General features: G+C 38.6%; 1 protein-coding gene across 8 annotated transcripts in view; it reads right to left on the bottom strand.

Moving 5' to 3' along the window:
* Nucleotides 1-26813, bottom strand: part of Hecw2 (HECT, C2 and WW domain containing E3 ubiquitin protein ligase 2) — a 369185-nt gene that overhangs the window by 55958 nt on the left and 286414 nt on the right. For all 8 annotated transcript variants that reach the window (XM_069995704.1, XM_069995707.1, XM_069995702.1 and 5 more), the window contains 5 exons: nucleotides 17846-17980; nucleotides 14235-14337; nucleotides 12017-12113; nucleotides 1735-1818; nucleotides 326-435 (listed from right to left, as the gene is read on the bottom strand). In XM_069995704.1, coding sequence (XP_069851805.1) covers nucleotides 326-435; nucleotides 1735-1818; nucleotides 12017-12113; nucleotides 14235-14337; nucleotides 17846-17980 — 529 coding nt within the window. The remainder of the gene's footprint in view (nucleotides 1-325; nucleotides 436-1734; nucleotides 1819-12016; nucleotides 12114-14234; nucleotides 14338-17845; nucleotides 17981-26813) is intronic.

The following is a 26813-nucleotide window of genomic DNA, read 5'->3' on the forward strand; positions in this document are numbered from 1 at the left end:
GCTCATCACATCTGTCTTCTCATTAGAACTTTTTAAATCAAAAAAGCTTGCATACTTTTCACACCCTAACATTTTTCCAAGATATATTTGGTATTCCATAACATAATGAAAATAAATTCTATATCTGAGTATGTCATACTTCTAACATTACCTTTCTGTCAAAATGAATCCCCATGGAAACAAGCTGTTTTTAAGAGATAGCAAATACCACACAAATACCTGTGCTAACACTAACCATGTACCCCAAGTGTTCCTATTCCTCGTGACGGACTGACTTTAGGGCCAAGTGCTCAGAGGATTCACTGAGCACAGCAGCTGGACTCACCTGGTGAGTTCTGAGGAGACGACACAGGAGAGCCACGGGGGGACTGACAGTAGCTGGGGTGGAGTAAGGCATGTGGAGGCACATAGGACATTATCTCTTCTTCAAATAAACTGGGGAAACAAGAAACAAAATGCATACTTTAGCCTAGGGGTAGGGAGCAGCCTTGCCTCCACGTGACAGAAAGCAGATGTTTCATCTGTCCTACTGTCTTAGAGGTTCCATTTATTCTTTTATTCTATCATGACTGAACAGGCATCTTCCTTTCACAATTTGTAACATAAACCTATTCATGTGCACAGGCCACATATGTGTGTGTGCGCACGCAGACACACACACACACACACAGGTTGCTACAATTACATAAGTGCTCTATAAGTATATATTATTCTTGAGGTTCTTTCTTTTCTTAATCAACAATATTGTTGTAGTATAGCACAGGAGAAAAAACATCACCAAGGCTGAGAAGCAGGATTCCCATAGGTCAGGGTAAATGTAGTGAAGCATCTATGGAAAGTGATTATCTCCTTTGAGTTTTGGTTCAACTACACCATTAGAAAGGGAAGTAAGTTTTAGCAACAATCCTTAGGCAGTCAGAAATACAGTGATAAACATGGCAACTTCAAGTGAAAGGCTTTAGGGGGAGGGGGGAGAAATCCCTGAAAAACCTGAATGGAGTTGTTAGCACTCTGGGAAAGATAAGCAATGCCTGAGGGGCTCAGCATGCATTTCCTTTAGTTCTACAGAGGCCTTGGTAGTGAGTGTCTGGACCACTGGATAGAGCAAAACATGATTTTATTTTGCCTTGCCTACATCTCAAGGATAATACGGAAGCTGGTCTTTTGAAAACTTGATAGTTTCCTTTCTAAACTATTCTAGACTCAAAAGCCAAAGCCAATCTAACCATTATGAAAGACAATACAACTGGTCAGTTTCATGAAGGGCCATCAAGTTGGAGAGAGTAGCAGGGACCAAATTTCAATGTTCTGATCTGGTCTCCCAAAACTAAACTCGCAAAACCACAAAGTAAATAAATAATATCTTGAATCAGCAAAAAGAGACAGCAGAGTTGAAGGGGAAAAGAAATGAAAGAAAATATAAATATGACCTCTGTTCCACAAGGAGGAGCTTAAGCTGTGTATACCTTATTTGGTTACTCTTCTGCTCCCCCTCTGAGTGGGACATTTTATTCATTGTCTCTATGACCTTTCCCTGACATGACACCATGTTCTTCACCAGCAGACAAAAAACAAAGTCAAACAGACCTCACTGATTTAAGAATGCAGTCTGCAATGACTTCTCACTAAAGCAGCTTCTTAAATGTGTAATGTATGCGAAAGCCTATAAGGATAATATTTTCTACAGTGCTTCCTGAGGCCAGGAGGCTCCTGGCTGTCAGTACCAGCACATACCTCAGCAACATCACAAGGTCTGCATCACTTGAGAGGCGCACCAAGCCAGGGGTCCCTTCAGTTCGGATAAATTGGATCTTCTCCCTGTTCAAAATAAAGAAACAGTTCTAAACATATGTGGTAGGCTTTAGGGATGAAATTTCATACTCAAGTGCATTTTTTTTGTAATGGTTATAGCATATGCTGGTAACCTATCACATGGCAGTGATGCTTTGATATTCTAGGAACACATATTCTTGAGAGAGTCTGGCTTTCAAGGAGATTGTGAGGCTGGGGATTTAGCTCAGCGGTAGAGCATGTGCTTAGCACCTATAAGACTCCAGGTTTGATCCCAAGCACAACAGAAGATGGAAACAAGAAAGATCTTGTGAGCATCAACATCTCCCCATTCTCACACTGGGAAAAGAAAGATTATCACATTGCTTTGAAAATTTGCTACATAAACACTACTATAAACAATACTGACCAGTCCCTGCCTTTGAGTTAAAACCGACTATCAGCTTGAATTTAAGCAACAGTTTTAGGGGTTGATTCCCCCTCCTCTTCTAAAAGGATATTCACAAAAGGATTGTCTGGGGGGAATACATTTATTTTCCTGAGGGTCTGACCATAAGTTACATGTTATGAGTTTATTCCTCTTGGGATAGATAGGTTCAATACACTGTAACTCCATTATAAAAAAATGACTCCTAAAAAATAAGTGGAATTGTCTTAGTTACCACCACTGGTGAAACAGATTCTGTGCAAATCTGTGCAAAGGCGGATAGAGCTTTACATGTCTACCAGGTGTGCTACCATGCATAGTTGGCCTTGGATCACAATTCTTCTGATCTCTGCCTCTCGAATAGCTAGCATTAAGAAGCACAAAATTTTCAGATTATTGTACTATTATAGTATGAAATATCGATCTATGATATAAATATTTCAGATCTAGCTCTTATAGAGCATCTTGTTGTTCTGCTTCATATTTTCATGAAGTTCTGATGTATTTTAGATTTCCAAAGTTTTATTTGGAAGGGGATGATTTGGAAAACAAAGACAATTGTTTGGATGAAAATCTTAAAACACAGAAACTCACTTGTCCTTGTCCACAGCCCCATAAGGTGGGTGCTAGGTTCAACTGTTTATTTCTTCTTTGTAAGATCCATTTTGCATAATAGTACAGGAAACACCTAATATTTAGCACTGCCACATTTTCTTTTCTGTCCTTTATAGCCAACAGCTAACTACTATTACTTTTTAAAAAGACTATGAAGAGCTGTATGAACAAGTATATAAAGAAAGTATACAGAAAGTCAGTTTCCTGCTAGCTTATTGCAGCTTGAAAGCTAGAATCAGGAAGGACATTCTCCACAATTATTAGGATCTTATGTCTCAAACACACAATGATAGAAATCAAGGCTTACTATCTAGTGGATATTTTTGGGGGAGTAAGAGATAAAAATACTGGCTTTAAAAAGCCGAATTAGAAAAAAAAACCCAAACAATTACTTAACCAAAGAAATATTTGTAGAAGGGTCAGTAACAATATGCTTTGATCCTGAAGAATCAAAAGCTATCTCTAACAAATATGCAGTTTATCTCCCTCGTCTGCCATCAAGATGAAGCCAGGCAAACAGAACAAAACCCCAAATCAAACATGCTGACTGCTTTCTCCAGCTTCCTTAACTGGAACTATGCATAATGGGTTGGGTGATGGTAAAGATAATTATGTTCTGGACTGTGGCCTACAGATTTCCAATGAATAAGAAAAATATCATAGCTCATCTGGGTCACAAGGATGATAGGGCAAGGAAAGGAAAGGGAGAGGCAACAGCGAAAGTATACCGACTGGGAAATTAACTACTAATCAGTGAAGGCAACTGGTCCAGTTTTACAGGCAAGAACAAACTAGGGATGAAAACTAGTTTTCTACCAGATCAGCTCATTTGTCATAATGACAAGCCATGGGTCACATGCTTCTAGGACTGAAATAAGTGATCTGATGTACATCATACCACTAGATACTCCGTTATACTAATATTTATTCATTCTTTCAGCAAACATTTATAAGTACCTACTATGTGCTGGGTACGATTCTCCCACACCGTGGGGATTCAACAGAGAAAAGACAAAGACATTTTGTCCAGGAGATTACTGTGCAGTCAAAGAGAGAAATCTACAAGCAGTTCAACAGGAAGTGAAACTGTGTAAATTTTTCTCTTCACTCATCTGAACTCTGTTAGTCCATGAAAACACATGTATCCTAGATAGTCCTTTATAAAACCTTTTTATGTGGAAGTAAAAAAGATGTGTGTCTATGGATAGTCAAGAGAGCTGTCTATGGCGAAGGAAGGAAGAGGAGACAGCAGACATTCTCAGAAATGCCCCATCTTTTCTGAGAATGAAATAGGAACTACTGTTCAGTTAAAGGAGATATTTGCCCAATATTCTACAAACTAGTGTTTCTCAAAATGATGTAATTGTATACTAGAAATCTGCAGATAAAGCTCTGAATTCTACAAGTCTTTGTTTTCTTAAGTCAAACTAAAGCATATTCTGGATAATACGGATAACATCTGTGATTAAATACTGCCATGTGACTTTGAGTTGCATGCTTACAGTTGTAAGGCAGTTGAAGCCTATTGATCAGAGATAGACTTTAAAGTGTTGGTGAGCTGGACTGTCTGCCCCAAGGACAACAGAGCCATGATATCACACATGATAGCAATGGTCCCTGTTTACCACTCTCATATCAATTAGAAAGACCAAGACCTTTCTGTTACAGTATTAATATGCATTGAAAAGAACAAGCGAGGCCTACTCATGTAAGTTGCCATAGGCTGAAGAGAAAAGAAGAGATGGATTTAAAAAGTAAATTATGTGGGCTGGGAAGGTGGCTCAGTGGTAGAGTGCTTGCTTTGCATGCATGAGGCCCTGGGTTCAATTCCTCAGTACCATATAAGCAGAAAAAAATGGAAGTGGCACTGTGGATCAAGTGGTAGAGTGCTAGCCTTGAATTGAAGAGCTGAGGGACAGTGCTCAGGCCCAGAGTTCAGGTCCCATGACCGACAAAAAAAAATTCTATTAAAAAATAATAAATTATGTGGACCAGCCATGGTGGCACAAGTTCACAATTCATGCCTTGAAGAAGGCAGAGGGTGATGTCGGAGGCTAGCCCTGGGCAAAACTCCACACCTTATCTGAAAATAACTGGAGAAACAATGGTTGGCAGAGTGGCTCAATTGGTAAACCATATGCCCAGCAAGCACAGAGCCCTGAGTACTATCACATACACACACACAAAAGTTAGCCATGTATCCTAAATAATCCATAAAAGATGCCATAATCCATAAAAGAATAAAAGCTCTGCATGGTTTGCAAACAGGAAAGTAGTGGTAGAGTCCATTTAACCCAGATTACATTCAATAAAATAAAAGCAACTGTTAATGTGAACCTAACAGGTACGCAGTACTTCTTTTCCTTTTAGCATAGAAAATAAAACATTTGGTTTCTATGAGTTTCCCTGAGTCTAGTCAGTGTGTGGAATTAATATAATTAACTCAAGAGATATTATTAAAGACACATTTGGCTATGCTTTGGTCTGAATATTCCTTCAATATGTTTATTCATTTATTTTGTTAATTATAGAGTTAAAAAGAATCCAGAATGAAGAAATTCTACTTACCAGTTTATAATGAGAATTACAAATTGTTTTGAAATGTGGGTTTACTGGGGGCTAAAGCCCTTCCTCCTTCCTATTCCATCTTTCATATTCCCACACAATCCTGGCCAGCACTATGCTGTGCACATACAATTTGTAAAATACAAACCAGGCATAAGTTCAGTGAATGGAAGAACATCACATATGACTCCTTACAATGCTCTCTGACTTGGCAATAAACAATCTTTCCATTATTATTTTCTTCTGTGGCAGGGAAATAAGACTGCTTGCTAAACCAGGATTCACTGAGGGAAGTGCAGATGTAGGTGAAGAGGCCATTTCTCATTAAGAAGCCCCACAACTGTCAACACAAATGCTGAACTGTGATTACTGACAACTTCAGAAAGAAGTTGAAGCCTGTGCTAGCTCTTAGACCCACCGTACTCAGGCCTTCATAACCACTTCCTCCCATGCACAGAAGAGCAACTTTTGTCGGAGATCATTTGAGGACAATAAACACAGTCTCAAGACTGGAATTCCCACTGAAAATATTCTCATTGAAACCAACCAACATTTTGGTGAAGTTAAAGAAGGGCATGTACTCAGAAACAATCAGAAGCAGCAATGTTCTAAACCACAAACCTCTCTGGATTGCAGCCTCTGTACCCCCAGGTTCCTGAAGTTCAGCAACACACATGATTTTAGAACTGCCCAAGGGTGCTTTTACAGCCATACCCTTGACTTCTCCAATAGCATAATGTCCAGAAAGGAAAATTGGTGTTAGTCGTTATATGCTCATCATCATAGTCACAGGGGACTGTCTGACAGACAGTGCCTTCCAAAGCCAAGCAGTAGGAAAGCTAACTTTACTGTCTGTCTCCTATTATATAGATTCAATTTGGAAATATGGCTTCTCACAGTCATGTAATTCTTATGGACGCACAGAAATAACATGAGTCAGCCACATGCCTACGAACAAAATTTGGTCATAAATGGATATAAAACATCTCCAAGCTAAGCACTACTTAACTCTCTTTGTTTCCTCATCTTAAAAAAAGCCTAATTAGAATGCAAATGAAACAGCCTAAAGCCTATTATATAGTAATTCCACAAAAAATTGTTTAACTAGGGATACAGGTGGACCCATTGCAACAATGAGATGTACAAGTCGTTATGTCGAAAAACGAACTTAACAACTTTGGTGGAGGGTGGGGGGAGGAGCAGGTGGAGGGAGGAGGGGAGTATGGGAAGGGATGGGAAGGGGAAACAACTAAGAGGCAACAATGCTTGATAAGAAATGTACTCATTATCTTGCCCATGTAATTGTAACTCCTCTGTACTACGGTAGTCTCACAATTAAAATATATATATATATATATATATATATATATATATATAAATTTTAAGCTTTTAAATAATTAGGTAGACCTCATTCTTCTTCGTCCTCATCCTCCTCTCTTCTTTCTCAAGTAACCGATATGTTGGAAACTACCAAGCTAGATTTCTGGTTCAAATGTTGGCAAGCCATTCTAATTACACTTCTGGCTCATTCCACAAATGGTTGTGAGGTGTCCCTTCATGCTATCTGTAAAATACATACAATATTGCAGAAAAGATACTGTCCACTCCATAAAACCAAAACAAAGTTGTTAAGGGAAAAGGCAAAAACCATACAAAGGGCTAACATTTTTTATAATACAGTAGATGATGAGAATTATGACTGAACAAAGTAAAATATGTACATCAACCAATGGCCCACAGTTACCATTGTGTGTGTGTGTGTGTGTGTGTGTGTGTGTGTGTGTGTGTGTGTGTGATCTCATCAACCTGTGGTAAATAATGATCCTGATATTAAATAGAAAATTCTAGGAAGAAAACAATATTCTAAGTTTTAAGTGAGTTTTAGAGTATATTGTTATAATTGCAATTTTATTGTGTTGTTTTTATTAATTCCTTGCTGTGACTAACATAAATAAAACCTTATCACAGACACATATGTATGTTTAAAGGGTTCAGTTCCATCTACAGTGGGAGAAAACCGTTAGGGTGTTAGAATAGTACCTCTATGGATGAGAGGGTAAGAGTTATTACTATAGAGAAAAACACATTTTGGATTCTAGGAAAGGAGTTTTATTACACAGAAAAGCACCTAGCTTAAAACATCTTTGCTAGCTGGGCCCTGGTAGCTCATGCCTATAATCCCAGCTACTCAGGAGACTGAGATCTGAGGATCACAATTCGAAGCCAGTCTAGGCATAAAAGTCCGTGAGACTCTTATCTCCAATAAACTACTCAGAAAAAGCCAGAAGTGGTGCTGTGGCTCAAGTGTTAAAGTGCTAGTCTGAAGCACAAAGAGACTCAGAGGCAGTGGTTAGAACCTCCCCAGGACCAGAGGAAAAAAAATCTTACCTAAGGCATTCTAACAGCTTGAACCCTAAGCCTGAAACCTGAAAACTATCTAAGATATATTTGAAGGTATAACTAGTTTCCTATTTTTATTAATTGTAATATTTTGTTACACATCTGTTAAGTATTTTAACTGAAAATATATTTAGGAATTGATAATAAGCTATAATTACCTGTATTTTGTTTTAAAATAAACATGCCCATAAAAATTGATGACTTTGAGCTAAACAGCACAATAAGGGATAGGTAGAAATAAGCCAGTGTTTCTAAACAATAATATAAAATACTGGGCTAAGGGGGAAAAATAACATTAGGGACCGACTTAAGGAAAACAGTACTACAAAAACTAGTAGTTTCCTATAGTTTGGCAGTTATAATTTTGAAGATTAAAAGAAAATGTCAACCCACAACAGAAACAAAATCACAAAATCCTCGGATTTTCTTATAGAGAGGTAACAAAAATTCTGTTGTAAGAAGTGAAAGTATCACATGTATTATAGTTACAAAATTAAAAATAGATTACTGTAAATATGTTAGTTGCACCCAAATTAAAATGAAATACAATTTTAAAATCACAATGTAATTTGAAGAGGTAAAAACACTGTTCAAAACTTTATCTGGATAACACTGTACACTAGGGAAATTTAGCTAAATTAGCAAGTGAGTTGTTCTGCTATCATTTTCTGAAATCTAAAATGACACAGAAAAATATACACAGACACATAAATTATTGCATGGAAATGGTAAATTTTGAGCCAGGAGACAATAGCTTGTGCCAAATTCTAGCTATTTAGAAGGCTGAGATCTGAAGCATCCTAGAAAAAAATGAGAGAAATCTATCTCCAGTTAACCAGCAGCATGCCAAACTAGAGATGTAGCTCAAGTGAACAAAAAGCCAACTGAGAACTATAGACTTTAGTTCAAACCTAGGTACCAGCACACACACACACACACACACACACACACACGAGATTCAATTGTATATTTTTTAATGTCATTCTTCAGGATGGTGCTATTTAAGGTGAGCTGGACTTTCAGGAGTAGAGCCTTGCTGGAGGTCCTTGGCCACTGGGGATTGTGGGCCCCTTGCCTTTACTTTTGTTGCTTCCTGGTCATGAGGTGAGCAGTTCACTGTGCTGTGGTCTCCCTACCACTGTCAGCCTGCCCAGTCCCCAGAGGCCAAAAGCTATGGGCTCTGAACTGGAACTTCTAAAACTAGAAGCTAAAATAAATCTTTTTCTCTAGGTAAGTCAGTTATCTCAGGAATTTTGTTTTAGTGACAGCCACATTTTGTTATCAAAAAATATCACTGAAATAGGAGATTAGAAGAAAACCAGCTGGTACTCCACCCCTGTAATTTGTGGGAATAACCCCTAACCATGCAGTTTTTAACTATATGAAACAAAATGTTCTCTGGGATATACAAAAACTTCCCCTTTCACATTGTTATGATAAGCAAATTACTTGACTACCAAAAACTTTTCAAAAAATGAAAGCACAGTGTGGCACATTCTCTGGGTAAGAGGAGTGGCCTGATTTCATTGATGGCTTCCTTCTATTTGGATGACTATCTGCCTACACACACTTTCCATGGTCACAGTTTGTCCAGGGCTTTTAAAAATGTGAATCCATTTCAAAGCCTGTCAAATAGTTTCATCATAAAAGATGGCCATGTGAGATCTACGTGAGAAGATGGCATAGGGGACCGCAAATGCCACTGAAAATAAACTCTAAATAAAATTCATTTAAAAAGCAATCTTAAGGAAATAAAGAGATATTTAGGATTCGAAAAAGCAAAAAGAAAACAAAAATATGCATGTAAGCTACCAATGGAGCCTTCATTTCTCCTCTCCCACACCCTGCCCCAGTTAGAATGGGCTAAGAGCCTGTCATAAAAGGCTAAGGTTAAAGCGAGGTGCCCTATGCAAGTAGATGAACTCATTTATCCTCTCCATTGATGGAGAATGTGCACTGCAGAGAAAAAGTGAAACCATAATCTAGTATCTTCTTTCTTGTTCTTTTTTTTTGGTGGTGGGGGGGCTAGGGTGCAGTTGGGGAGGCGGAGCTAGGGTGCAGTCAGAGGAAGACATTGATGTGTGTGTGTTGTATGTGGTGTGTGTGTGTGTGTGTGTGTGTGTGTGTGTGTGTGTGTGTGCACAGATGTTGTAGCTGGAGCTAGTAGAACTAGAAGAAAATTGTTTTGTTTTGTTTTGTTTTCAATTCTGTGGTTAGGAAAGAGGAGAAATTTTGCTTTTGTTTTATGGTCCTAAATCTCTAAGGTCTTTCATTAAACCACTGAGGAGCTCATTTGTATAATTTTATAACTAATTGTCTTACATGGGATTCTATAGGGAATTCTGGATTACGGAGGGGAGACATATGAATCTAACATGCAAAATTTACACTTGTATCATCTTCATACTTTTTTGGTGATTGAGAACAGCATGTTTGTTAGCACTGAGACTTGAGTTTAGTATTCACCGTGTGAAACTGGGATTTCTGGATAAGCAACATTTGAGTGTCACACTTAAAATTTTGTGGAGCTATAATTTTTAGAAACTTAAAAGAATGGAAATATGGTAAAGGGAGGTGAATTTGTTCAAAAGTACACTATGTGCACATATGGACAGATTTACAAAACAAGCCCCTTCATAATACTAATGCATGCTAATTCAAAAATAAAACAATAAAAGGTAATGACAACTTTAAAGATATGGGAAACAGAAAATCATAAGACTATTTGGTCATTTATAGTCAACTCAACAAATATATATATATATATACAAATATATACATATATAGAAATGTATTTTTCTATACTTGTATATATGTATGTGTCTATACTTGTATGTATATGTATAAATATGCTTATATATGCACATATATATTCACTATTTGCAAAGAGCTATTCTCTAGTTGTTTGAGCAGTAAGAGGAGAAACAAGGAATTACAGGAAACTCCTATCTGTCTGGATCTTATAATCTAATTGGAAAATAAGGGAAAGGAACCTGAAGAATCAAATTAAAGTACAAATCTAAATAGTCAAAAGAGTATAAAGAACAGCTAGACAATTACATGATTACTCATTGAGCTGTGTCTAGGTCAGAGGTTATTACACCTGGCTGTACATGAGAATTACATGAACAGGATTAAAGAAAACCATTCTTGGGCTTTACCTATAATGTCCTGAATTGAATTTCCAGATAGATGTGAGAAGACAGGGACATAGATTTCAAAAAGGAGGAGGAATTAGGAGGATTGTGACTTTGCATTTTGCATTGTAGATTCCCAGAAAATCCTGATGAGAACAGTTTAGCACAAAGTAAGTCAAGTGAGTGGACCAATATTTGAGAACCACTCCTGTCAGCCAGGATGGTACCACTGGGAAAATATGTATTTCCACTAATAAAGGAAGTGTGTAGACCAAATGGACTTTGGGTTAGGTGAGATTTTTCAGCAGAAGTTCCCTCATTTTTATTCCCCACTGATGCCTAGCACATTGAAATTGAGAAATACAAGTTTAAATCATGAGAGTGAGCTCCAGAGAGCAATTAAAGGTTTCAAGGAAGAAGAAATTGCCCTGGGCTTTCAAAGAAAGGTACTTCTTGCCAAACTGAGAAAAGTTTGCCAGGGAAGAAGAACAGAAGTCCTCAGGAAAGTAAAATGGGTCTAAAAGTATGATGCACAGAACAGTTGTTAGAAGATAGGGTCCATATAGGAGAACACAGCTGGAGAGAGGAGCAGACAACTAGCATGGGTTCCATTGTGGGGTGTGTGTGTGTGTGTGTGTGTGTGTGTGTGTGTGTGTGTGTGTGTGTGTGTGTGTGTGTGTGTGTGTGTGTGTGTGTGTGTGTGTGTGTGTGTGTGTGTGTGTGTGTGTGTGTGTGTGTGTCTGTGTCTGTGTCTGTGTCTGTGTCTGTGTCTGTGACTGTGTGTCTGTGTTTAATAGAAAAAGGTTAGTGTTTTACTCTTTTTCCTGGTAATCTGTATTTGTGGTACATTCTTAAGCTTCAAAACTTTGTTTCTTTTCTATAGGTCTTTTTTAAGGAGGGTTCTACACTATTTGGAATTTTATTCAACTTAACTTGAGTTATTGTTAATGACATAAAATGACATGATGCCTTTGAAAACAATATCAAAAGAAAACATAAATTTATAAGACAACTATTACTGTTATCAGGAATTAGTTTGGTGGCTAGTATAACTTGAGCCAAATCCCCAAATCCCAGTTACCTGAGTGAGTGGTTCCTGGTGAGATCCGGCTGACGCTCTTGCAGAATTTCAAAGATGTTGGGTTGTCGCAGAAATGCAACAATCTTGTCATTGTAAGCTGAAACATCAGAAGAAACAACTCTTTGTTAAAAAGTCTATTATCAGTTATGTACATATGTTTAAAATTCTTAAAATCTATTTTCTGCCAATATTCATTGCACTTCAATTCATGATCACCATAGCTACTTACATTCCAACATTGTGTCTAACTTGGAAATGTCTCCTGCTATCTGGTGGCTTGCTTAAGTGTTCTTATTCAACTGACTTAATGAGCCATATTTATTGTCAAATGACCATTCATCAACAACATTCTACAACCTGACTATTTTCATAAAATCAACCTCAAGGCCAGGAATGGTTGCATATGCCTGTAATTCCAGCACGTGGGCGGCTAGGGCAGGAAGACTGAAAAATTCAAGCCATTAGACTGGGCTATGTAGTGAGATCCTTTCTCAAAAAAATTTATCTTCCAGGAGCTGGGAAGGTGGCTCAGTGGTAGAGTGCTTGCCTTGCAGGCCTGAAGCCCTGGGTTCGATTCCTCAGCACCACATAAGGAAAAAGCTGGAAGTGGCGCTGTGGCTCAAGTGGTAGAGTGCTAGCCTTGAGCTGAAGAGCTGAGGGTCAGCGCCCAGGCCCAGAGTTCAGGCCCCACGACTGGACCTTAAAAAAAATTTATCTTCCAAAAATGAGGACAAAAATGGAAAATCATTTTTACTGGTTAGCTATTAGCCCAACAGAGAAGCAAGGAGGTAGAACCAGAGTCCCCTAGTTACCCTTAGGTAATATTCTTCCTCCTTTTCTTTTTTCTTTTTACAAATATTTCTAGTAGTTTTGAATTCAGAGTCATTCCTCTAGCTCTTTTGCTTTAGATTAATTTTCAGATAACAGTCTCTGGACCAAGAAGTTGGGATTCCAGGCATGAGCCATCATAGATTTTGAAACAATGATTTTATAGCACTTTAAGTTTTCAATTACATTTGATCTCTTATTAGTAGTGACACAATAAAGTGTAGATTGTTAGACGTCAGCACTAGATTTAGCCAGGAGTTACCACACTTCAAGTCATGATCATTATATTATATATCATGACCAAATGTGTTGGGATTTTTTTCCCCCTTTTGGCAGGACTGAGGTTTGAACTCAGTGTCTATCACATAAGCCACACCTCTACCACCTCCCCTTTTGGGATAGGGTCCCACATTTTCCTGGCCTGGCCTGGCCCACATTCTTCCTAATTTATACTTCCTGCTGTAGCTGAATGACAGGAGCACACAGCCATGCCCACACCTATTTTTACCTTTTTGTTCAGATGGGAATTCTCATGGACTTTTTGACTGAAATTGTGGGTCTTTGGATCTTAAAGTAAAATTTTCATTACAAAACCAGACACATGCACAGCTCCAAGCTCAGATGGACAGGGAGCCTCACGTCAGTAAGTCCATTCTTCCTGTCTCATGAGTCCCAGGTTCCAAAGCCACAGATCTTCTTTGACTTTGTCATGTTAACAGGTGTATAGGTATACACCCATTTACTTTTATTTTATGTTATCAAGCATGTATTATTGTTTGTTTTTGTGTCAGTACTGACTTGAACTCAGTACATGTGTTCTCCCTCAGCTTTTTCACTTACGGCTGGTACTTTCCCCTTTGAGTCATGGTTAATTTGAGATAAAAATCTCTTGAATTTGTGTGGCCGTGCTGGCTTAAAATCTAGATCTTCCGATCTCAGTGTCCTGAGTGGCTAGAATTATAAGCATGAGCCTCTGGCACTGGGCTTTAGTTTATTATTTTAGAGGATCTTACTGCCTTCTATTTTGTTACCTAACCCCTTAACGATGTGTTCTTTTTTCTTGACTCCTTTGAGTGTACATGCCATATATAAATTCTGTCTCGTGCCATATAAATTCTGTCTGAAGCATTAAATAAATCCTAAGTATATGGTTGTCCAAACAATTAATGATTGAATGAGGTATTTTTCCTTGATATCCATAAATTAATACTTCCACTTAGAAAAGGTAGAATAGTATTGAATAGCCTTATCCCATAAGGTTTTGTTATACCATTCTTGAGAAAAATGCAATAATGTAAATATCAAGCTAACAACAGGGAAATGTCAGCACACTAATCATATGCAGTGAAAGACAAACACAGAGAGAGGTTTCTAGGCAGGGGTGACATACCCACTGGAACCATGTCCTGATACTGTGGCCTACTGACTGTATTGAATGTACTGGATGGCCGGGGAAGAACTGGTGGTCCTGCATGCCGAGAATCTTCTCCTACCTGCAAAATGCAAGCAATGTTCACATTCTGCACCAAGGGCTATATATCAACATCCCAAACCAAGTTGTACAAACCATCTAACAACAAGCATGGCAGAGTATCAACCAATCAGGACAGACGCCAGCTGCTGCAACAGAGCTGACACAGCTCTCAGTCCTCAAAAGCTCGCTCTACTGGCTTAACCTAGGAAAGGTAGAAGCAGCCTCATCCTGGGACAGTGACTATGCTCAATACATGAAAAGCAGTTCAATACACTCATAATTATTGAGGCTGGGCAGCTAAATAGCAGGCTTGTCGATCAGGAATAACTACTGCATGGGCAGAACACCAACCTTCTGCAAGACAATCAAAGGGAAGAGTGGGTGGTAGAACGTTCATTGGAGCAGGGCCAGGATAGTTTTTTTTACTTTTTGGCCAAGGCAGGCCAGGGAATTCCCTGCCTCAGCAGAGGAGGGACAGACGGAGAGCAGCAATCTCCCCTTAGGGTTCTGAGTTAGTGGATTATCTCTTTAGAAGCAATTTTGTATGCCTATCAGAGCACCTGGCGTAACAGCTCTTTCTGGTTTGTGGCTCCATAACAGGGAGCTAACAGTAGCAGGTGTGGAGGATCTAAATAGATCATCCTCACCTGAATTATTTATGGCAGCTACTAGAGTTCTAGACGCTCATTTATACAAGTAGATAACCAAAAATACCCATTCCAATTCCTACCAAACTCTGAAATTATAGGAGCTTCTGTTCTAGCATTTCTACTTGCCATGACAGAAATCTTTTAAGATAAGGGGAATAGAGCGAGGATAAGAGAACAAGGGTTAAAACAGCATTGGATTTATGTCATTACTTGTAGAATTACCTTCTATTTCTACCCACTAGAAGCTTCCTGCCTATTTTTGTCCTGTTGTTCAGTTAGTTAGATGTTTACTAAGGCCTTTCCTAAAGGCCCTCACACTAGAAGTAGGCTTCACACCTTTCCAGGCCTGCTTATCCTTCAGGAATGTTCTCTCTCATCCCCAAAGTGCAGTTCAAAGAGCTCCTGCTCCGTGTAATCTTTTCTGCCCTGCCCTTCAAGCTGAAGTTCAGCACAACCTTCCCACAGCTCCCATACTGCTTAGTATAGGAATTCAAAAAACAGTTCTATTACTAACAGTTTCTATTACATGTCAATTATGCCTCAGTGAAGCTGGAAAGACAAAAAATGGATAAAGATCTATGATTATCTGTCAGAAGTTGTTAAATTTAGTATGTTTCTTTCCCAACTACTAAAACACATTTATAAGGGACTTTTCGTAATTTTGCTCATTTGACTTAAGATCTTGTTTTCTCTCCTTTTTGAGAACAGGAAACATGTGTTAATTATTTGCCTTCATTGCCACCACATTTCTACATTGCAGGAGGCATTTGGTGTTCATTTGCTGGAGGCAAAGAGACACAACTATTGCTACTGATTGGAAAATTGGCTGAGTGAATATGAGATGATGGCTACAAAGACTCTTTAAGCTTCATCAGCTTGCTTCTCTTGAGTTTTCAGCTTTGAGGAATGGACTCAGCCATTCGGAGGAACTCAAGCCATTAACTACCCATTGTCTGACAGAAGGCTTATCATTTCATTACACCCATATACGTGCTTTCCCTCCTTCCTCGATGTTGCTATGCATCATCTTTTCCCCCAACAGCTAAAGGTCTCTGAGACCTCACTTCTTAAAACCACAGACAATCCCTCTGATACACATACTTGCAGCAGCTGTGGTACAAACATTCTCATAAAGTTTTGCCCAAACAGTGGTTGAATACTGAGTCTGCAGGGACTGTTAGCCATGTTGCATTGCTCAGCTGCTGTCCATAGGAAGAGAAATCCTCATTCAAGTTTGAATGTGCTTCTGAGTGCCCCCCTCCTCCAACAGGATACTGTAGACCAGACCATGGAAATAACCCAAGTTCTAAAGTAGAGGGGTTGCAAGAAAGTGTAAATACAACTATCGGTCTCCTGTATGTTTTTCCAGGAAAATATACAGTACAGCCAGCTTCAGCTTGCGAAGTCATGACAAGTAGCTGAAATACTGGGTCAGACATTATGCTACCCAGGTCCAAGGGTGAAAGAGCTGTTCTGCTTTTAGGATGACTGTTAGTGTTTTCCAGTTCACCACTAATGGTTTACAGGACAGCAAGGTAAAGATTTATTGACTACTCATAAAACCATAAATATTTTGGTGCATACCTCATCCTGCAGGTGCATATATCATTTTTATATGAGCTTCTTATGTATATTCTTCTACAACCAGCAAACACGCAATGCATTAAAGCAAGTATGTAAATCATGAGGGGAAATTCCAAGGATGCAATTTTGATTAATTGAATCCAGTTATTTATTGCATTCATAATTTTGCAGAAGAAAGGCTACAAAAATATTTGACCTCTGATATTGAAAATATGATATGCACTTAGAAAAGGCATGCAGGAAAGGAATCTTAATTCTATTTGTCTAGGGAATTTTTAGAAACAATGTACATCAAGCCACAACAACATACGCCCCCACATCTAAAGCATGCCTTGTATTTATTTAAGCTGCTAAAAGAAGTGAAACCAGAAGGGATACTGCTCTGGGTGAGGACATTGGGGGGCCCTCGTGTGGCTACCATGGGCCACTGCAAACTGCCAGAGAAGCACAGAGGAGCATCAGCCATTCTCAGCTCAGCCCATTTTCCCTGAGCACCTGCTATATAAATCATCTCTCCTGGCTAACTCTCAACTTTAAAGAATGCCAGTGAGGATTCCACAAACCCGTAGCCTTGGATGAATAATGGAATGTAATCCAGCAAACCTTGCTTCAGAAACTTCCCTATACTTAAAAGCTTTATCCCATTAAAAGGCAGATTATAATGTAGTACAATACAATGTAGCTATTATAGTCAATGCACATTAAGTAAAAAAATGAATTATGTAACTTGAGGGTAGAGGCAGGAGGGAGAAAACAGGGGAGAATGATGGAAGGGGTGACACTGATCAAGAAACCTTGTACTTGTAACTTGACTTACCAGATTGTAACCCCTCTGTATACATCATAATAATAATAATAATAATAATAATAATAATAATAATAATAATAATAATAATAATAATAATAATGAGGGAGGAAAGGTATATTAAGTTCTCCTTATGACACTGTTCTTGGTTATACAAAATGACATGTTATTATCATCTTCTATTGAACTTTTAGTCCATTTTTAGTACTTTATCAATTCCCTCTCGCCTTTCTCTGAGTTAATAAGAGAACTTTTAAAATCTTTCCTCATATGTCCTACCTCTCTTGTAAGTTTGCAATCTAAGCTTGGGTATTTTTCCAGAAAAACCCCATCCATATTCCAAAACTTTGCAGCCTCTACATGACATTCTTTAGACCAAACCAAACAAAGAAAAATTATTACAAAAAGCCAACCTCATTCCACAAAACATTATATCCTAGGAGCTTCCCTCAACCAACAGGTCTCTCTGCCTAAAGCATGGGACTCACCTCACCCGCGCTGTGGCTGCGCTGCCTGGTCAAGTGCTGGCGATGAACCAGGGCGCTGGTGGGCCGAGTGCTCTGCAGTGGGAGGCGAGGATCGATGAATGTGGTGGTGCGGGAGTTGTGGTCGACAAAAAATGCCTAGGATACAATCACTGAATGAATAGACAAGAATAGGCCACGTGCATGTCTCAGCTGATCTAGAATATTACTCACTCAAGAAAAGACTAACTTGTCACTAGTGATCTTAGCTCCATTTTCTCTTCATTTCTAATGTGTGGAGGCATTGCTTCTTACCCCTCAGGAGAGAGCAGATAGAGAAAGCCAATGGTTATTCTCATGCTTGGTTTTAGAAAATACTCCAAGATGCTAGCTGGAAGAGTTTCATAGCTACTTTTGTAGATAAGGAAGCCAATACACTAAGAAAGGACCTCTAGAACTTTTATGCCCAAGAATGGAAGCATACAACTACCCAGTCATCACCCTTCCATTTGGCTTCTTTACTCTTGATCTTTGTGCCCAGCTTTTTCTCCAAAACAGAAATAAAACTAGTTGCGTCTTTAAGCCAGGGAAAATATTCTCAAGGGTTTTCCATAGTTTCCAATACAGCATGTCTTATAGTACAAATTAAGTCTACAAAATAGCACTTTAAAAAAAATTAAAAAGGGCTGGGCACCAATGTTTCACACTTGTAATCCTAGCTACTCAGGAGGCTGGATCTAAGGACTTCAGTTGGAAGTCAGCCTGGTCATGAAAGTATGTGAGACCCTTATCTTCAATTAACCGACAGAAAGCTGGAAGTAGAGCTGTGGCTCAAGCTCTAGAGCACCGCCTCAGGACTGGCGGGCGCTTGTGCGTGCACGCACGCGCGTGCACACACACAAATAAATAAACAAAATATTCCAAGAGATGGCAAAAATGTGATCTTAGATCTTGGAAAGATACCATGAGCATGGACCTCGGAACTTCTTTGGACTGAGCTCTTTAGGTTTTCACCATACACAGGTATTACAAAGTTGTTGCCACCTGAAACTTCAACATCATTCACTTCTTGTTCTCCTTTCCTACGCAGCCAGACACCAAGCCCTTCCACTTCCCCATCACCATGTCCTTCATTTGCCAATCCCCTGCCCCTGCTGTTCTCCTACCCCTGCCCCAAACAAACTTGGACACCACCTTATTCATTCAGGGCTTTATCGTATACATGAAAGTAGTGGTAGTTTCTCATTTTTTCCCACATCTCCATTGCCATCTTTCATTAAGCTGCCAACTTATTATAATAATATTTCTTCTAGACACCTTGATTATGTCACTACCCCAAACCAAAGGTGCAACCATTGACTACTGTTACAGAGAAATCATCTCACTGTTTTGCTCTATTTTCACATCTCTAAAAATCTCCTTCCTACCCAAGTGCCTTTCTAGTTCAGTCATTCACCACACACCCAAATTCTTATCACATACCAACCATGACTCTTGGAAAGCTGCTTATGTCTCTGAGCTATGGATTTTTTAGAAAATATCTCTCCCTCACTAATAATAAACATTTTGCCGCCACAGTATGTTAGAAGGGTGGAAACCATGTCTGTCATGCTTACTTTGTATTGATGACATGAAATCAGGAATGAGCATAAACGTAGTAAGAATTTAATCCAACATAGAAAGGCATTTGTGTCTGTTAGACAATAAAACTTTACACAAGCACTATTTATCATTCTCTTTGGGACAATTATGGTCCAAGTTTTCAAAGTAAAGTTTATTTAAAATAATGATGAAATCCATTATTGGAAGTACATTAAAACTGTAAGTTTTGCTAAGTGCCTGTAAGTAGTTCATGCCTGTAATCCTAGATATTCAGGAGATTGAAATTTGAGTATTGTGGTTCGAAGCCAGCCTGGGCAGGAAAGTCTGTGAGACTCCTATCTTCAAATAACCACCAAAATAATTGCAAGTGGAACTCTGGCTTAAGTGATAGAGCACTGGCCCTGAGGACAAAAACTCAAGACAGCGTCCAGGTTCTGAGTTCAGGACCATCACACAGGCAAACACAATGTCTTTAGTTTCCAGTGGTAAAATAAAGTTCATTGACTCACCAAAGATAAAGTAACTTTAAGGATGGGCAGAAAACTCAGTATCTAGGTAAAGACCAGGCACATGACATACAAAAAAGTAACCTAAGCAAAAAGAACTGACTTTCCAAATATCCCTAGGACCTGCAAGACTAGGGATGAGAGATAGGACATCATAGGACAGAGAGTCTTTAAGATCCTTTTGTGGATACGAACAAGCTACCTGATTAGTATTTACAAAGTAGAAGGTACTAGGTACCAGACCTGGAGTCTGGGAAAAAAAAGACTAGCACGGCTCTGAGCTCTCATTCTATCACTTATTGTCCATGTAACCTAGAGCCAGAAACCTAGGAATGAATATATCTAAGCAAATTCAAATAACAGGTTGTATATTTAGGTCTGTTTTAAATCCCTACTCCTTCTGGTAAAACATGCATGTAATCCCAGCAATCAGAGACAGAGGCAGAAAAATTCAAAGTTCAAGGTCAGCCTGGGCTACATAGTGAGATTTTGTCTCACAATAAAAACAACAAAACAAAATCATCTTCCCATTATGGAACAAAATGTTTCTTCCTGTACATAATCAGAAAACGGAGCAAAATGATTTATAGATAGCACCCAAGTAAAAAGCATTTCCCTTCATTATAAAGAAGAACCTTGAAGTAAAGCAATGAATGTTGTAATATCAAAACAGGAAAAAAAGAACTATTCCCAAATCTGGGTGCCGGTGGCTCATACCTGTAATCCTAGCTACTCAAGAGGCTGAGATCTGAGGATCGAGGTTCAAAGCCAGCCCTGGCAGGAAAGTCCATGAGACTTTTATCTCCAATAAACCACTAGAAAACCGGAAGTGGCGCTGTGGCTCAAGCTTGAAGAGCTCAGGGACACCGCCCAAGCTCAGAGTTCAAGCCCCACGACTGACCAAAAAAAAAAAAAAAAAAAAAAAGAACTATTCCCTGACCTTCCCATTAATATCTGATTTCCAGATACAAAGACTGACTAAATAGAGTTGTTTCCTCATCCCTAACATCTCCAGGGACATATCTTTTTTCCTCCTCAAATTCAGCAAAATGTACCCCAATAATAAACACTACATAATCACTGGCTATCCCCAATGATGATGCCAGCCCTTGCCTGATCGGGCTTCTGCCACACTTTGTCCATTATTTCTGACATAAAGTGTTTTTCCAAATGGACATGTTTAACACATAGTTTCCCATAATAGGTATTATAATCAAGCTTCTATCTTCTTTGCATAGATTAAAATTAGCAATATTTTACTATTAACAAATGCTGCTTACAGGAAAACACAGAGTGCTAAGATATTGTTACCTGTATCTTCTACATAATTTCTTAGGAATGTTTTAAAGGAATGGGTGGCTATTAGAGGTACAATGATGCCCTGGTGATTATAAGGACAAATGGGTGTCTACATCTAGGTCAACTGTGATTTGCATGCAGTGTCATAGCCTAATTTGATGTTAACAGGCTTGTACAAATCTATTCTCTAAAGAATAACATTGTAAATGCCTCCAGGGAAGGAACTATTTCTTATTCACCCTCAATAGATTGTAGGGCTGATTTGGGATGAGGCTAGGAGGACAGGGTGCAGCAAGTAATATTGCCAAAATTCTAATGCACTAAGTAATCAGTTATTAAAGATCATGTTCTTTTATAAATACACACAAGTAGTTAAAGATTGAAAAAAAAAAAAAGGATGTGTGTGTGTTGCAAAAAAGCCGTGAAATTAAAGACCATAGATCATAATAGGACATAAGGTCTTCAAAGTCAGATAATGTGATGTTAGGAAAATGAATCCTTAGATAGGTATTTTAATGTTTTTTTTTCTTTCATGCATGTGTTTCTAACGCATTTATAAGTTTATTTCTTTGTTGCTTTGTATGTCCCTCCCCCACAGTATAACCCCCGCTTTCAATAAATTTGATGTCAGTACAACTTATGGAGGAGATGGGGAAAAACAAGTCATTTAAGGATTCAGGTGGACCTGTTGCAACAATGAGAAGTACAAATTGTCAAGTCAAAAAGGAGTTTTACAATGTCCGTGGGGGGGAGGGGGAGGGGAATGGATTGGGGGGGGGAGGGGGGAGGCTGGGAAGGGAGGTGAAGGGTAAACAAAGGAGGAGGCTGCAATGCTTGGTAAGAAATGTATGCATTATCCTGCCCATGTAATTGTAACCCCTCTGTACAGTATGTTCACAAATAAAATAAAATTAAATTAAAAAATAAAAAATAAAAATCCCATTGTAGGTATACATAAGATACCAGGTTAGACGCTACAAACTGGGAGACAAAGGATTGTTTGAATGCTTGGAATCTGGAAAGAAAACAAGTGTGGGTCATGTGACTCTAAGCTTGCTTCCCCCACTTACTGCCCATGTCACCTTGGGTGAATTGTTTACATTTATTTCTCAAACCTCAGTTTCATTTCTGTAAAATGAAGATAATCATACATACCTATTTTAAAAAGAAGACTAGATGAGATGGTTCCTATAAATTTTGGAGCAGTACACATGCCATCTCTAATGTGAGCTATTATTATTATTATTATTATTATTATTATTATTATTATTATTATTATTTTCATTTCAGAGCCATTTCCCTAAGGACCACAAGAAAGAAGGAAAGAGAGAAAGAAAGAAAGAAAGAAAGAAAGAAAGAAAGAAAGAAAGAAAGAAAGAAAGAAAGGAAGAAAGAAAGAAAGGAAGAAAGAAAGGAAGAAAGAAAGAAAGAAAGAAAGAAAGAAAGAAAGAAAGAAAGAAAGAAAGAAAGGAAGAAAGAAAGAAAGGAAGGAAGGAAGAAAGGAAGAAAGAGGAAAGAAGGAAGAAAGAAAGAAAAGAAGGAAGGAAGGAAGGAAGGAAAGAGAAAGGAGGGAGGGAGGGAAGAAGGAAGGGAGGGAGGGCTGATGGATGGGAGGGAGGGAGGAAGGGGCAAAGGAAGGAAGGACCAATGAATCTCAGCTCCTGAAGCTCTTTGCAGCTGAGTGGTAAGCCATGGTGCTCTAGGAGGCTTCTTTACACCAGGCAGGCAGAGCCCTTCCTGTCCTTCATCTGTTCTGCTCCCTGAAACAAGGACATAGCAGCTGGAGCTCCAGCAGCCACACTGACATGGAAATGACATTTTAGGCAACAAGATGGAAGAAGCCAGGAGCTCTTGCAGCTTAATGAACCCCCTAATACATCCTAGACTGCCCGCTTCTGAACTACTTCATGTAAGTAAATGGAATAGTCCACTTCAGACAATATAGACAAATCAAATCCTAACAGGTGGCACTGAAGGCTCTATGCTGCAGAGAAAACAGTCTTTAAGATTCAAGTCAAGAACCACAACTGTGCCTACCATCATTTCTACTTATTACATTCTTCCTGTGCCTCTTACACCTCTTGTGGTACTCTTGGTTTTAGAAAAGCACTTAAACAGCCACTCACAGTGCCTCTTTGCCTCCCCACTATTTCAACACTGAAAAGGCTGCTCTAGACCCAAGTCGGCACACGTGATGCCCTGTGTGAGGCTCACCATGAATATGGTCCAGGCTTAGCTGTGGGTGGGGAATAGGTGTGATTTGTATCCCATGAGGGGTTCAGTTTCAGAGACCACTGGAATGTGTGTATTGTTTACACATTCTTTTGAAGTCCCAAGTATTTGGGAGGAAGGTCTCCATTAAGACCTCCATCAGTCCCACAGGGCCAGAGCACTAACAAAACTGCACAGAGGACCAATTCGCCGGCATGTGTTCTGGCTCTGCCCTGAGCCCACTGTGTGACCTTGGCCAGGATTCCATAATGCTCTGCCTTCTCCAGGGACAAGAAGTTAATCAGGTCACTGCAAGTTGTGAAAAATGTGTTTTATTTTAACACAAAGAAGACCTGGATTTGATTCAAAGCCCAGCAATAAATAAGTGAATAAAATAAACAACAATGGAGAGGAAGTATGAAAAAATTACTGGGAAGATTCTAAGCTTGCCATTTCTATTTGTGAGGCACATATCAATTAAATAGATCAATTTCCCACAGGACATGCTAACTAGTTCAAGCTAGCAGGAATGCTGACCATATATGTATATATATATATATATATATATATATATATATATATATATATGTATGTATATATGGTCACATTTTTATTGTAAAATTGATGCTTTTGTTTTTAATGGCAGGTCAAATATTTTGATAGTCTTCTAATCCCAGTAAAGTAATGTAAAGTAAAGTAATGCACATGAGCTAAGAGAATTCAATATTGTTCCAAGGAACTGAATCTCCATAACTAGATGAAAATAAAACAATTAAGATGGGTAATTAGACAATCTATAGTACAAAAATAACCTTTCCCTTACAATTTACAAAATGTATTATGATTACAATATTTGATCTTTGATAAGCTGCAATGCCATTTTAAAATTCAGAAACTATTTTCTAATTTGGGTCACTTTTATGTCACAATATTTGAATAGCTTGACATTTTTTATGGAAGTATTTAATATGTATTGTCTATTGTATAGAATATGCTGGGAATGCGGTCTTTATGAAAACATAATTATCTGAAAAAATAAGTCCTTTTCAGATTAGCTACTCTACTGGCAAAACAAATTTTGAACAACATAGCTTCCCTAGTATTCAGTTTCATTAAGGAAATTTGCTCAAGCTTTTCAGTGCTCTAACAACTCAAAAAAAATAGGAAGGAATGCAAATACACAAACTCCAATCTCATTTTAAAAACTTCTCTTCTTTCACAGCTTCGGGGCAAAGTTGCAGTCGGGAAATAAGGGTATGGTTGGAGCCAAGTGGTATCTTAGTGAAGCCAAACAAAATACATTTCTTTCTTTACACAAGCCTTTCTTTTTTTAACTCCTATTATTTTAACAAAAGAAACAGCCATCAGTATTTAATGAAGAAATACCAACCTCAGGCTCAACAAATCTAAGGGAAAGAAGTCTGAAATTGTTTCCAGTGAACAGTTTGCCAAGGCCGGAATACATACTAAAAGGCCTCCCAAACAAAGTAAAAGGAAAAGTGCTTGTGGCTCTGCTACAGGAAGACAGAACCTTAGGTTTCCTTTCCTTCTCATTCTCCAACACATCATTAGGGAAGATTAAGAATGGCACTATCTAAATCAACTATGGAGAAGAGGCATTATCGAGGATTTTGAAAATAATACATATTTGTAAACTCAATGCAAGTCTTGAGGATGACTGTTACAAAAGAAAAGGCAAAGGCCCTCTCCATTCTTGGACAAGTTCTTCCAGATTCCATGAATCTGGCATTTTGCTCAGAAAAACATCCATAAAACCAAGATCTGTTCTATCACTCATTCCAAAAGGTGAACTGCCTCAGAAAGATACCCATCTTTTGTCCTTTGGTCCAGTGTATATTTATTTGTGGGTTATCTTTCGATCTGAAGTATTTACTTGTTAAAAACAGAAAAGAGATCTTCCAAAACAACATGCTAGCTATAAATTTGGAGTTTCATTCTATCTTCACATCTATTACTATATAACTTGAGGTCATTAAAACAAGTCACCACCTCCCAGAGTTATTCATGGTTTCCAAGAAATTCCAGAGGTGTTCCACAAAATAGAGAATGCAATTAAATACATTAAAACAACAACAACAACTTTTTCAAAGTGGAGTGCTAATCTTGCTAAAGGATTTTTTTTTTTTTTTTGCTCGAGACCTGGAAGTATTGAGTTGCATTTTACTCACTGAACTCAATAGAGCTTAACCCGGTAAGTAATGGCCTGGGGCTTCCTGTAAGGAGAAACCAGTGCCCTCACCAGGGTAACTGCTATAAGGGCAAGATGGATCTGACAGGACATTCAAAGTTGTTTTGTTTGTTTGCTTGTTTGTTTTACTATTTCAATTTAGGCATGTGCAAGGGTAAGATACCCTGTGTTAATAAGACAGTAAAAGGCAAAAAGGAAATGGAGGAGGGTTTTCCATATTAGGAACGGAAAACTAAGCATTGGATAACAATTTTCCTAAACATTAAATCAAATATTCTCTTTATGTAAATGACAAATTGTAAGCGAGATCTATTTCTCAATATTCGTGTCACACTACAGCGCCCATTGATTTCACTGCACTGATAATGAGGCACTTGAAATCTACTTAGATATAAGCATCATTGTTTCCCACTTCTTTCTTTCACTTTGGGTGTTTTTCCTGTCCCTTCCTATATTCTCTCTTCCATAAATGCATGTAATAAAAATTCTACTCATCATGGAAGGCTTAGCTCAAATATTATTACTATGAAAAGTTTCCAGAAACAATCCACACTGAAACCCTTGCATAATCTTCCATAGTGCTGTCACATACAGTAATCCAAAGGACAGGCAAAGAGAAATGTCTAGGGAATGAAGGACTTGTGGCCTTGTACAGGAAGTGCATGGCTCTGTGCAAATGTATGGGGCTGATTTTAGTTCCAGTTCTGAGTTATTTAATTTCCAGGGATATTTTTTTGGGGGGTCCAGTTGTGGGGCCTGAACTCTGGGCATGGGTACTGTCCCTCAGCTCTTCAGCTCAAGTCTAGCGCTCTACCACTTGAGCCACAGCGCCACTTCTGGCTTTTTTCTTTTTGCTTATGTGGTGCTGAGGAATCGAACCCATGGCCTCAGGCATGCAAGGCAAGCGCTCTACCACTGAGCCAACTTCCCAGCCCCTCCAGGGATATTTTTTAAGAATCTGCTTTCATGAGCATGGCTGATGGGAAATACGAAATCATCGGAGACAAGGATCACTGATGTAGCAAAGGAACAAATCTGCCGCATCAATAATAGCACCTAAGGTAGAGAAACAGAGCCGTCTCTCTAATTGTTATATGCAGGTTGAAAAAGAAGCAAGAAAACATTCCAGATCAGAGCTGGAGGTATAGTTGAAGCAATTGAGCAT

Source organism: Dipodomys merriami, unplaced genomic scaffold (genome assembly GCF_024711535.1).
Source record: "Dipodomys merriami isolate MVZ:Mamm:240054 unplaced genomic scaffold, mDipMer1.0.p SCAF_49, whole genome shotgun sequence".
Lineage (NCBI taxonomy): Eukaryota > Metazoa > Chordata > Mammalia > Rodentia > Heteromyidae > Dipodomys > Dipodomys merriami.